General features: G+C 37.6%; 1 protein-coding gene across 6 annotated transcripts in view; it reads right to left on the reverse strand.

Annotated features, from left to right (window-relative positions):
* LOC124138556 (beta-1,4-galactosyltransferase 4-like) overlaps positions 1–12,098 on the reverse strand; it is a 54,922-nt gene that overhangs the window by 22,455 nt on the left and 20,369 nt on the right. For 4 of the 6 annotated variants that reach the window (XM_048397824.1, XM_046505265.2, XM_048397823.1 and 1 more), the window contains exon 2: positions 7,005–7,386. In XM_048397824.1, coding sequence (XP_048253781.1) covers positions 7,005–7,230 — 226 coding nt within the window. In that variant the 5' untranslated portion in view covers positions 7,231–7,386. Of the gene's footprint in view, positions 1–7,004; positions 7,387–8,715; positions 8,772–12,098 lie in introns of those variants that run through there. The other 2 variants (XM_046505266.2, XM_048397825.1) reach the window with 2 other exon arrangements.

The following is a 12,098-nucleotide window of genomic DNA, read 5'->3' on the forward strand; positions in this document are numbered from 1 at the left end:
TTTCCTAAATGTCCTAAGAAAAGTAGCTTTGTTCATGTTCAATTATTAGAATTACTGCTCCTGTAAACCTCTAAAATAAAACCTATTGCTGTCCAAAGCGGTGTTTACATTACTTATAATTACTCAGTAGTTTTACATGGGCACGCGTACTACTTTGACTGAGGTACACTTACTTACTTACTTACTTTGGAGATTTAACGTGCGCTTTCCGACTGATGCGTATTTCGCACACGGGCCCGGCCAGGCCATTTAATGTGTTTCCGAAAGGGGCGAAAAAAAGTGGTCTGTGCAACATAAGAGGGGGGTTTTAGGGGATGCTTATATAGAATTTGGGAATTTTGAGATTTGGAATAGATGCCGATGGGATTGGGGAGGAGAACTAAGGGAGCTGGGTATGGTGGATGTTTGTTTGTTTATGTGATTTTGATTTGGTAGGTTATTGTGTTTTTAGATGCGTTTTATTAGTTCCGTTTTTATTAAGAATACGCCTAAGGCCTTGAAGTTTTCTAGGTTATTTTGTGGGTTTAGTATTGCTTCTAGAGTTAGAGCCTTGTTTAGATTGAGGGTGGTTTGTAATGCGGTTCGATGTGTTAGGTAGTGTGTGCAGAGGATGAGTGCGTGTTCTAGGGTTTCTGGTTGTTTGCAGTGTGGGCAGTTACCTGTAGTGTGTTTTTTTAAATTTTTATAGGTGGTTATTTAGGTTGGTGTGTCCTGTTTGGAGTTTAGTGATTACTCTGTCGATTGTTTTGGATGGATGGAGAATTTTTGGTTTGGTTAGTGGTTTGCTGAGCACTTTTTTGATTTGGCTATTTGAGTTTAGATATAGGTTATGCCATTTTTTGTGATTTTTTGTTTGTTTACACTTTTAATTTCTGATTTTGAGATGGGTAAGTTTAAGCTTATTTCTGGGAATTTGAGGGATAGTTTAGCTGCTTTATCGGCGTTTTCATTACCGTATATTCCTACGTGGGCGGGTATCCACAAGAAGGTTATTTGTGTGCCTGCCTTAGTTAGGTCGTTGGAGCTTTTAAGTATTTGATTTATTAATTTAGGTCGGTTTTTGGTATTTTTGTTTTGGAGGGCTTGCAGTCCACTTAGGGAGTCGGTTAGTATTAGGATTTTTTTGTGTTTTTTGGATTCTTGATTATGGAGGGCTGAGGCCATGCCCATTAGTTCTGCCGTGAATATTGATTGGTTGTTTGGGAGTCGGAAGGATTGTGTGGTTTTAGTTGGTTGTGTGGTATGGACTCCGAAACCTGTGTGTTTGGAGGTCGGATCTGAGGATCCGTCCGTGTAAATGTGACACCAATTTGGCCAATTTTCGTGTATGTATGCTAGTGTGGTAGTTTTAGCTATGTTTGGGTCGGTTTGTTTATTTATTTGGCTAGCTAGTGTTGTGTCTATTTTGGGTATTTTAAGTTTAGGGGTGAAGATATTTGATTGTTTGCAGTTTTGTTTAAGATTTTTAATTTGGTATTCATTTAGGTAGTTTGTTATTCTTTGGGATATTGGGGTAAGTAAGGGGTGTTTACGAGCTAGAGCTTGGTTTTTGGGGCTGATGTTTTGGTTTATTAAGTTTTGGATGAGAGGGTTTGATTGGGACGCTGCGCAGAAATTTAAGCTTAGCTGTTCCCTGCGTAGACTTAGTGGCATTTCTCCTGTTAAGGCCTGAAGTGAGATGAGGTGACTGAGGTACATGTACAGGCCCACTGTAATATGATGTGGACTGGGAAATGGGTCCTAACTGGGTAACCCTTTGTGGATTCTTTCGTGTTTGTCCATAGGCCCTAAGTGGGTCCTGAGTGGGCATATGTGTATAGCTATGGGACATAGATGGGTTGTGTCTGTGAATGTGTTTTTTCCATGTATGCTTATCACTTACAACCATTTTGTGGCATCACTACATATTCACATATATTCACATGTATGTAATTTTTTTCAATATTTCATATTTATACGTGTAACATTTTCTATAACCCATTCTATTAATACTGCGCAGGTCTCATTTAAATTATATATAATATGTAACTCTTTTTCGAGCAAATGTTGTGATTCAAATTTAACAATACTGAGTAATATTTTCTCTTTTCTAATTTAAACGGTCGACTTATAACAGCCATCTAATTTATACCATCTCTTTGATGAACAATATAGTTGTGTATGAACAAAATGAATAAACTTCAACATAGTTTACAAATGAGATCAATGGTCATGAATTCACCCGTCAAAATAGTTTGTTTTACATAAATAAAACACCCCGTTCTTCACTCTGATAACACAAACATACATCATAACATTTGTTTCAGTCAGTACAAAGAACAGATACTGTAATGGTTTACTCTCACTTTGCCAGCAGGCTGGGGAGATTAACTTGTACGGTCAAGTGACTTGCCAGCTATAGCCTGTTCTGATTATCTGAGCTACTTGATGACTTAGCTGTGACCCACTGTGAGCCAAACTGAACCAATGAAGTGAACTGTGTTCAGCTTAACAGATATGGCTAAATTATTTGATGTGGACATAAATCACTGATTACTATACCTTTCCAAACAGACAAATTGAGTGAGTTTAAAATAACGGGTATATACACTGTATATATATGGAGGGATATTTTGGTCGTAATTTAAAAATCTTAAACAAAACTGCAAATAATCAAATATCTTCACCCCTAAACTTAAAATACCCAAACTAGACACAACACTAGCTAGCCAAATAAATAAACAAACCGACCCAAACATAGCTAAAACTACCACACTAGCATACATACACGAAAATTGGCCAAATTGGTGTCACATTTACACGGACGGATCCTCAGATCCGACCTCCAAACACACAGGTTTCGGAGTCCATACCACACAACCAACTAAAACCACACAATCCTTCCGACTCCCAAACAACCAATCAATATTCACGGCAGAACTAATGGGCATGGCCTCAGCCCTCCATAATCAAGAATCCAAAAAACCAAAAAAAAACCTAATACTTACCGACTCCCTAAGTGGACTGCAAGCCCTCCAAAACAAAAATACCAAAAACCGACCTAAATTAATAAATCAAATACCTAAAAGCTCCAACGACCTAACTAAGGCAGGCAAACAAATAACCTTCTTGCGGATACCCGCCCACGTAGGAATATACGGTAATGAAAACGCCGATAAAGCAGCTAAACTATCCCTCAAAATCCCAGAAATAAGCTTAAACTTACCCATCTCAAAATCAGAAATTAAAAGTGTAAACAAGCAAAAAATCCCAAAAATGGCATAACCTATATCTAAACTCAAATAGCCAAATCAAAAAAGTGCTCAGCAAACCACTAACCAAACCAAAAATTCTCCATCCATCCAAAAAAATCGACAGAGTAATCACTAAACTCCAAACAGGTCAATCCAACCTAAATAACCACCTAAAAAAATATAAAAAACACACTACAGGTAACTGCCCACACTGCAAACAACCAGAAACCCCAGAACACGCACTCATCCACTGCACACACTACCTAACACATCGAACCGCATTACAAACCACCCTCAATCTAAACAAGGCTCTAACTCTAGAAGCAATACTAAACCCACAAAATAAACTAGAAAACTTCAAGGCCTTAGGCGTATTCTTAATAAAAACGGAACTAATAAAACGCATCTAAAAACACAATAACCTACCAAATCAAAATCACATAAATAAAACAAACATCCACCATACCCAGCTCCCTTAGTTCTCCTCCCCAATCCCATCGGCATCTATTCCAAATCTCAAAATTCCCAAATTCTATATAAGCAACCCCTAAAACCCCCCTCTTGGGTTGCACATACCACTTTCGCCCCTTTCGGAAACACATTAAATGGCCTGGCCGGGCCCGTGTGCGAAATACGCATCAGTCGGAAAGCGCACGTTAAATCTCCAAAGTAAGTAAGTAAGTAAGTGCATATTGTGGTCTTTTTGTTACTTTTTGATACTTTAAGGTAATCAATGAAACCCAGGATATGATTTGGAAATCACCTCGTAACAGTAGATATTAACCGTTTGAATAAAGGTTTCTCGGAAATAGTAACTGTCATTTTATACAAACTCAATTCAAAAGGTGATGTTACTATACAGTCTCAGTTCTATTGACTTTCTGTTAAAAATATGTTACTTGTTTAATGGTTTGGGTGTGTGCCGTATACATAAGCTGTGTGCCGATAAAACTAACCTTTCTAGATCTACTTGATCCATGATCACCGTCACTACATATGTCCCGCGTGTAACAGCTGTATATGACTTATTTGTTGCGAACACCTGGTGTCATCACTGCTTATCAGTCACCCATTGATATACAACCTCTACTCTTGGAACAAAACCGCCGTGATATTGCTGGAAAACTGCTAAAAGCGGCGTAAAACCAAACTCACTCACTTGGAACAAAGAATGTAACAATTAAAGACAAACACAAGATGTACACAGCAAGTCGTTCTGTATTATCAACGACAGAAAGCTAAAATACTACAAATACCATTCTGTATTGTCCAGCATACTACAATACCATTCAATATTCTCCAACTTACTACAACACCATTCTAAATTCTCCAACATACTATAATGCCATTCTAAATTCTCCAACATACCACATTACCATTCCATATTCTCCAACATACTACAATACCATCCTATATTCTCCAACATACTACAAAACCATTCTATATTCTCCAACATACCACAATACCATTCCATATACTCCAACATATAACAGTACCATTCTATATTCTCCAACATACTGCAATATCATTCCATATACTCCAACATCAAAAGCCTTGATTAAACTACTGTCAATATAATACCATCTACTAACTGTTCCACTTTGAAATAGGCCTCTCTGAAATATCAATATTAATTTGCAAACATACAGATCCTAGATCCATACATTTTACGTTTCTAGATTGTCCTTTGTATTTTATTTGTACAAGCTCGTCCTCCTTTACCAGCTGTGCACGTGTAATCTAACAATTCGTTCTCTAACAATAAGTTCTGGATTTGATATTGACTATGTGTTACCACTGTGGACTAGGTACATGTATGCGTGCAACAATCCATCGTAAAAGATCAGTAGAAGCCAACGGTCGTATAAATAATATGGAACAGATTGATCACTCATATTTTCCAACAAAATCACATCTGAAAATGAGACATCAGCAAGTACATATCACAAATCGTCAAAATATAAAAAAAATGCTCTCCTTGTTAGTACTTCAAATCTCAGCTTAACATGGGTCCTCCTTTGATCAAAAGTTTGTTCCCTCTCTTACGAGTGTGTCACGCGTTGCACACGAATAGCGAACGGGGTGCACACCCGTGTTCAACGCGTGACGGACGGGTTGCACACGGGTTGCGTCACGCGTTGCCCATGCGTGTAAGGGTAATAAACTTCTAGGCAGTAGTGTATATACTTCTTATTGCGTAGAAACACATAACACGTGCGAGGAAGCGATGTCCCCTCTCGGCCACCATACATAGCCATAATCCATGTCTCATATACCCGTGTCACATACACGTGTATCGCCAGCTCACGGAGAACACAGTTCATGTGTTATACCTCTGTCACACACACGTGTATCGCCATCTCAAGGACAACACAATTCATGTGTCACACCTGTTTCACACACACAGTTCAAGTGTCACACCTGTGTCACACACACGTGTATCGCCAGCTCAAGGACAACACAATTCATGTGTCACACCTGTGTCACACACACAGTTCAAGTGTCAAACCTGTGTCACACACACATGTATCGCCAGCTCACGGAGAACACAGTCCATGTGTTATACCTGTGTCACACACACGGGTATAGCTTGCTCAATGAGAACACAGAATGGTGACACGGTAACTAATCAAAGCGAATATGAAATCCCATATCCCTTCAAACGACACCGGCATGTTTGTCATGCAATACGACCTGACACTGTTAATCGTGCAGGTCTCGTCCTCACAGCAACCTCCCAACACTACACGAGCTGTCACCAGCTATCTACTTCCATACAGCAAACAGGAATGTAAATCTATCATTAAAACAACTAATATCACAAGAAAGGCTCAACCAACTACACAAATCCCCTCCCCCATGGACATACAAAACAATAAATAAACCAGGGGGCTGGGATTTTGTATGGAGACGAGATATTTATTTAATTTCAGCTGCAGCTGCAAAACAAGTAAATGTAATGTGATTGTTCCAGCTCCTCATAAGGCAGATCGGGCTGTATATCGAGTTGAGAATGAAATTCGAGTGCACATTAATTTATTTACCGGGGCAACAACGTTGCACTTTAATCTTCTTTAGGGTGTGGATTTGTGATATTCTCATTATTATACATTGTACACTGATCTTTGGCCTTTATGCATTATTCAATAAATAAATACCAAATAATACTCGACGCACAGATTAACCTACAGTTAAACTAGTGGTTGTGTCCCATTTGCCACACGCCACATTTGTTATTCGGTGTAGAAGTGACTAGCTCAGACAATCCCTACCTGATTAATGGAACAGTGCCGTTATGTCAAAGCTAAGATAATCTCTGTAACCCGGAAGTCAAGTTTCATACAAAGAAATTGTAAAAACTGATCATTCTACTTCGATCTTAACACTAACACGGTGTAGGTTCGAATCCCAGATGGGACTCCACCAAAGAAAGTACCAAAATGTGTACTCTATCAAGAAAAGTCAAATCCCCAAAATATCTATATTGTAACGCTCTTTGTTTGTTTCTGTAGGCGACAACGCGAAAATGTCTATTCTAGGATTCAATTCATATGTTAACTAAGACATAGTGAGAATAAACAGCAAATCAAGTTTTAAGATAACACTGACGCGACAATCGCTATCAATAATACACGCTGAGAATAAATGGGACGATGTCCAGTTGGTTTAAGGTGAGGTGAGATATCATGGAGGTAAACGTCGCATTTAAGATTACAGCGACCCAATTAGGATAGGCCTTAAGGAAACAATTGTTACAATACCTGTACTTACTTATACCTGGGGGCGTCTCTTGACATTCCGGAAGTGACTTCTTATTCACTGGGGTCTGTGTTGTTGTCAAATAGTACTGTGTCGTATTAACTGTCTGTGCAGTAATGTTTCGTAAAGACAGCAACTGGTCCAGCTTTCCTGTGAATAGTATACCTCCAGTGAAAACAAGGCCTATTATCAACGTCCCGAGAAATGATCTTTTAACGAAACCCGAGAACGCAGTCATGCTCTTGCGAGATAGCAGGACCGCGTCTAGCCGACAACGCTGGACACATTCAAGTTGGCCTCATTCAACAACTGTTCATGCGGTAGTCCGTGGCCATCGTCACACGGATGCGCAATACGGTTGGGGCTGCTTGTTAGAGAAGATACGGTCATATGACTGGAAGAGGAAGAATTAGACTTAGTGTACATTCAGAGCGTTGTTAATCTGGTAATTTAAACAAATTATACAAGATGATATAGTTGTATAAAAGGCATATGGCCCATAGTAGAAATATATTACCTAACAGTACATAAGTGTTACAAAACATATTCAGATTTGTTATTGATGATACAGAAATAAAATATAAAGCAAAGTTTAATATTATATCGGAGTTACTTGAGTGACAGGGTCTTTCTAAGTCAAAGCATTGGCTCTTGACACTTGGAATAAACATATTCCTCCCTGTCATAAGGCGGACTATTATAAATCACATGAACCCGTGAACATCCTTGTTAGAATAGGTCTTCGGGAACCCATGCTTGTCGATTATTAACAGACCGCCGTCATATAGCTGGAAGATTGCAAAGTCCGACGTTGAAAAACAAACAAACAAACAATACATGTTGTTCATCATCGCGAACATTACATTCTTAAATAAACTATCTGGATCGTTATTCAGAACAATATTTTTTTCTAATTAAAAAATTGTACGCCTATGTTATTATGCCCAGTCGCTGACAGATCGTTTGCAAACACGACTTTGGTTTTACTGCCAATGATTTTGAGGTTGTTTATTTTACAATAATCTTGAAACATTACCAATGCCTTTTAAGATCAACTGGGTTTTTTTTCGCAATCATAACTATCATCAGTATGATGCAGTACTACGAGCTTACTAAATAGTCTTTGTTCATTTCAAACACCGTTATTTACAGTGTCAAATCATTACTCAAAAGGAAATCACGTAAATACTCAGATACATGCCGTCATATACACTCTTCAAAAAAAATAAATCACAGGTAGTATGTAGTTCATTGAACCTGACTCCACAAAAAAAATCCGGTATATAAATTGGATATATGTTATTGGAAAATGTTGATGGTCTTATATTCGACAAACGGTGCGTCCAAACGCAGCCATTGTCGATTTGCAATGTCTGAAACGGCATTGTTTTCACAATTGTTCAAAAACTTCTCTCTCTCTCTCTCTCTTGTTTGTTAATAAGTAAAAACACACTTTCATGAATAATACCGAGAGTTTATCCTTCATTAGTGGCAGTGATAACATCAGTAGACTTGTTTTCTACCCAGGAATTAGCCACAATAATAAAAGTGAGTGAGTGGGTGAGTGGTTTTACGCCGCTTTTAGCAATATCCCACTGAAGAGACTTCGAGTCAAACGAGATCAAACCAATTATATTATCAACAGATTTAATACCACTTATTTATTCTGGGTAGATTTGGTTAAAATGTGTTTGGGTCCTTACGGCAATAGAATATGTATTACCTTGGAAACAAAATCCAGTGAAACACCTCTTCGTCCCTTTTGTTTAACCTTCCAGCACGCGTGTGTGATAACGTATTATATATGTCAGCTAATCTCATTTATTTGTAACTACAAAGTGGTCTTACTACGTACTATTTATTGTCTGTGGTTTTGTTTCAAATATTGCATAACTTTACCTTTATAAGCACTAGGATCTGTTGCAGAGGTTTTATGCGCGGTAACTGGTTACAAAACAACCCCTGAGCTTCTTAAAGTTATTGGCTAGTCATGTAGGTTTAACCCCCCAAATGTTGTTATAGGGGATTAAGAGACACAGATCACTTAATCGCTTAGTATAGTCTGCATCATTAAAGTGAACCCTCTTCTGAGGGTGAACTCTGTTCAGTGTCTAACTGTTATTTGACGATAATAGGGGAACAGTTTTCTCACGTACATGATTAAATGCATAGGGAGGATTAAAATTATATATTAGTGATTGATGGCAATCTTGGAAGTGTATAAAATGGCATTTGCAAGTCATACTTAGTTTTCAACGGACACAGATTCCGAATTAAGAACATAAGAAACGCCACCATACATTGGCGTTTCTGCAGGAAGGAGTGTCCGGCGACAATCAACGCTGCACACATTTTATGAATCTGACAGATAGGGATTAGGGCTTGTAATTTTCTCTATATAGACATGCAACAGGCTGTAGGTAATCCCTCCTATTGTTACCCACTATTGTGCGTGTGTGGTACGGGGACACCTCGGTTTGCCGGTGTCCCGGTATAAACTCTCCCCCGTACAAATTCTCCCCCCGGAGAGTTTATACCGGTACAGATTCTCCCCCGGAGAATCTGTTCTGAAATAAAATCTCCCCCGGGCGGATATGTTTCGCGCCCCCCTCAGTATAAAGTCTCCCCCCTGATTATTCGGTTTGTTGCAATGTCTTTCAGTACTATATTCTTTAAATAGTTATCTTTAATGTAAGGAGGGTTACTTTAAAAAATAGATTATGAAATATGGTCATAATGAATTGATATTTCAGCATATTTTATTTGGTAACTGTACCTTCCATCCTAAAATAATTATAAGACATAATCACACCAAACAAATTTGAATGAAATGACTTAATGTAACAAATACATGTACGGTTACTGTTGTAACAGAACTCAGGAATCTTAGTAATCCTCGCAAACATTCGGTTTTACCACTAACTACGTAAAAACTGTCAACATACCCACGCGCGCCTCAAGCTCAGGCTGTCCGATATACTCTGATTTCAGATCTAAAATATATTCCTTAATACAGGCTACGATTTGAAAATGGTATCAGTGTAATATCAGTGGCTAGAATATCATGGTGCAAGCAGGTTTCTGTTAAACATACAACATCATAACTATCTAATTCAGCACTGATAAAATCTACTTTGTCTTTAAGACTGCGTACGTTTAGATATATAATCTTTAAATCTGGACTATGCAAAGGTCCTGGATTCGGATGGATATCACCGCAGCCGAAGAGAAAAAGTAAAACTAAGAATGATAATCGGAAATTAGATAAACATATTTAAACTAGAAATTATGTCCAATGAACATGTTGTATTGAAGCAATTGACCTTGAATTTGTTTTCCAAAATATGCTATCATGCTTATGAAAGTGCTATCCATAAATACAGAGTTTGTTGTTTCTAATACAGTTTTTGTTGTCTATATACATTTTTTTAATATACCAGTTTGAGTCTACATGTGAACACAATCGAATGTAAGTCTAAGAACAAAATATGAACTAATTCTCAAGAACTCCTTCATCTTTGACTGACTGATGTATTTTCAATCTTTATTCAGCACTGAAGAGACACCATGCTATAGTACGAAGCATTAAGTTTATGAAAAATCAGCATTGATTTTGACTCCATAAACTGTCATAAAGTATTCATAAAGTATCAGGGGTCATTTCAACTTGCAAAATGATTGACATAGTCCTTTATAGAGCGAGGATTGGGCTGTTTTCCCACCCGATTGACAGATATTACATGGTTTAGAACGGTACAATGAATGGTTAAGCATGCATATTACACTAATACGCGATATTTCATAAGAACATAAAACCAATATTTATGAGTCTACATATTGATATAAGACTTTATCACTGTATCCAATTCCAAAATTTTAGATATAAACTTAGGACAGTTCAGTTTAAAATTCTTCAACCTTTAATTCATCACAGGATGTGTAGCTAGACGACGGGAATCTATAGTCTTGACTGTGTTTTCTTTGATGAGAATGTTTCTCACCGACCTTAGTGTGTAGGGGTGTGATATCCTGGGCAGGAAATGACAGTGTTTTGACTACTCCTCTTTCATTAATTAACGTGTTGGGCATCCCTAGTGAACCTTTACTAATTCATGTTAAACCAACACAGGATGTTTTCTGGAAGTGGACAATCGCGAATGGCATAGGGCTGACACGACACGTGTTAATAACTTCTTAAGTTACTAAACAATCTTTGTACCTAACGACTAGCACATAAACATCGTCTCTGATTTGACCGTGTGCGAAATACGCATCAGTCGGAAAGCTCACGTTAAATCTCCAAAGTAAGTAAGTAAGTAAGTAAGAAGTGATTTGCTTGTCTAAAGATGTAAACACATTTGATGATACATCTGTGTGTTTAAAGTTGATTTTGACAGCCCGGGCCAAGTCGGACCGAACACTTGTGAGACAGTTGAGAGTATGGGGAGTATGGGGAGAAGAGGTCTACTTTAACCAACGTGTCTGCTTTAAATACGATGAACAGTGACATTATAAAGTGGGATTTGACAGACAGACAGAATTTTATTCAGTAAAGAAGGCCATAGTTACAATATATTTTGGATGCGCTCTATTAGCTAATAAACCTCAATATAAATATAGAAACAGATAGCATACTGACAGTGATGGGATTATATAAAGTGTTATAAAAATCTGACAAACTAAGATGTTCCAGACGCTTCAGTTAGTTGTTTTCTTTTCTTAGTACAGTGAACCCTGAAACATTTCATATAGTGATAACTGTAAAAATACTAGACATCCCCTCTGATACTGAAAATGGTATACAGAAATCTGGAGAAATAATATAATATCTCAATTTGATCTGATGTACACAACATATTTATAGTAACAAATGATTTATTCTTTTTTTTCAACTCCTCTAGAAAAACCTTTCGGCTATCTTCATACCTAGGACATTGAAATATAATATGATTTTCATTCTCAAGAACATTACAAAAAAAACAAATTGCTTCTTTATCCTCTTTAACACATTTACCTTTTCTAACATTCTGGATTCCAAATGAATTAAAACCACTTCTGAATTTTAACAACGCTCTACTAAATTTAGTTACATTCATACAAACCACA

The sequence above is a fragment of the Haliotis rufescens genome, unplaced genomic scaffold, assembly GCF_023055435.1.
Source record: "Haliotis rufescens isolate VD_foot unplaced genomic scaffold, xgHalRufe1.0.p SCAF_17, whole genome shotgun sequence".
Lineage (NCBI taxonomy): Eukaryota > Metazoa > Mollusca > Gastropoda > Lepetellida > Haliotidae > Haliotis > Haliotis rufescens.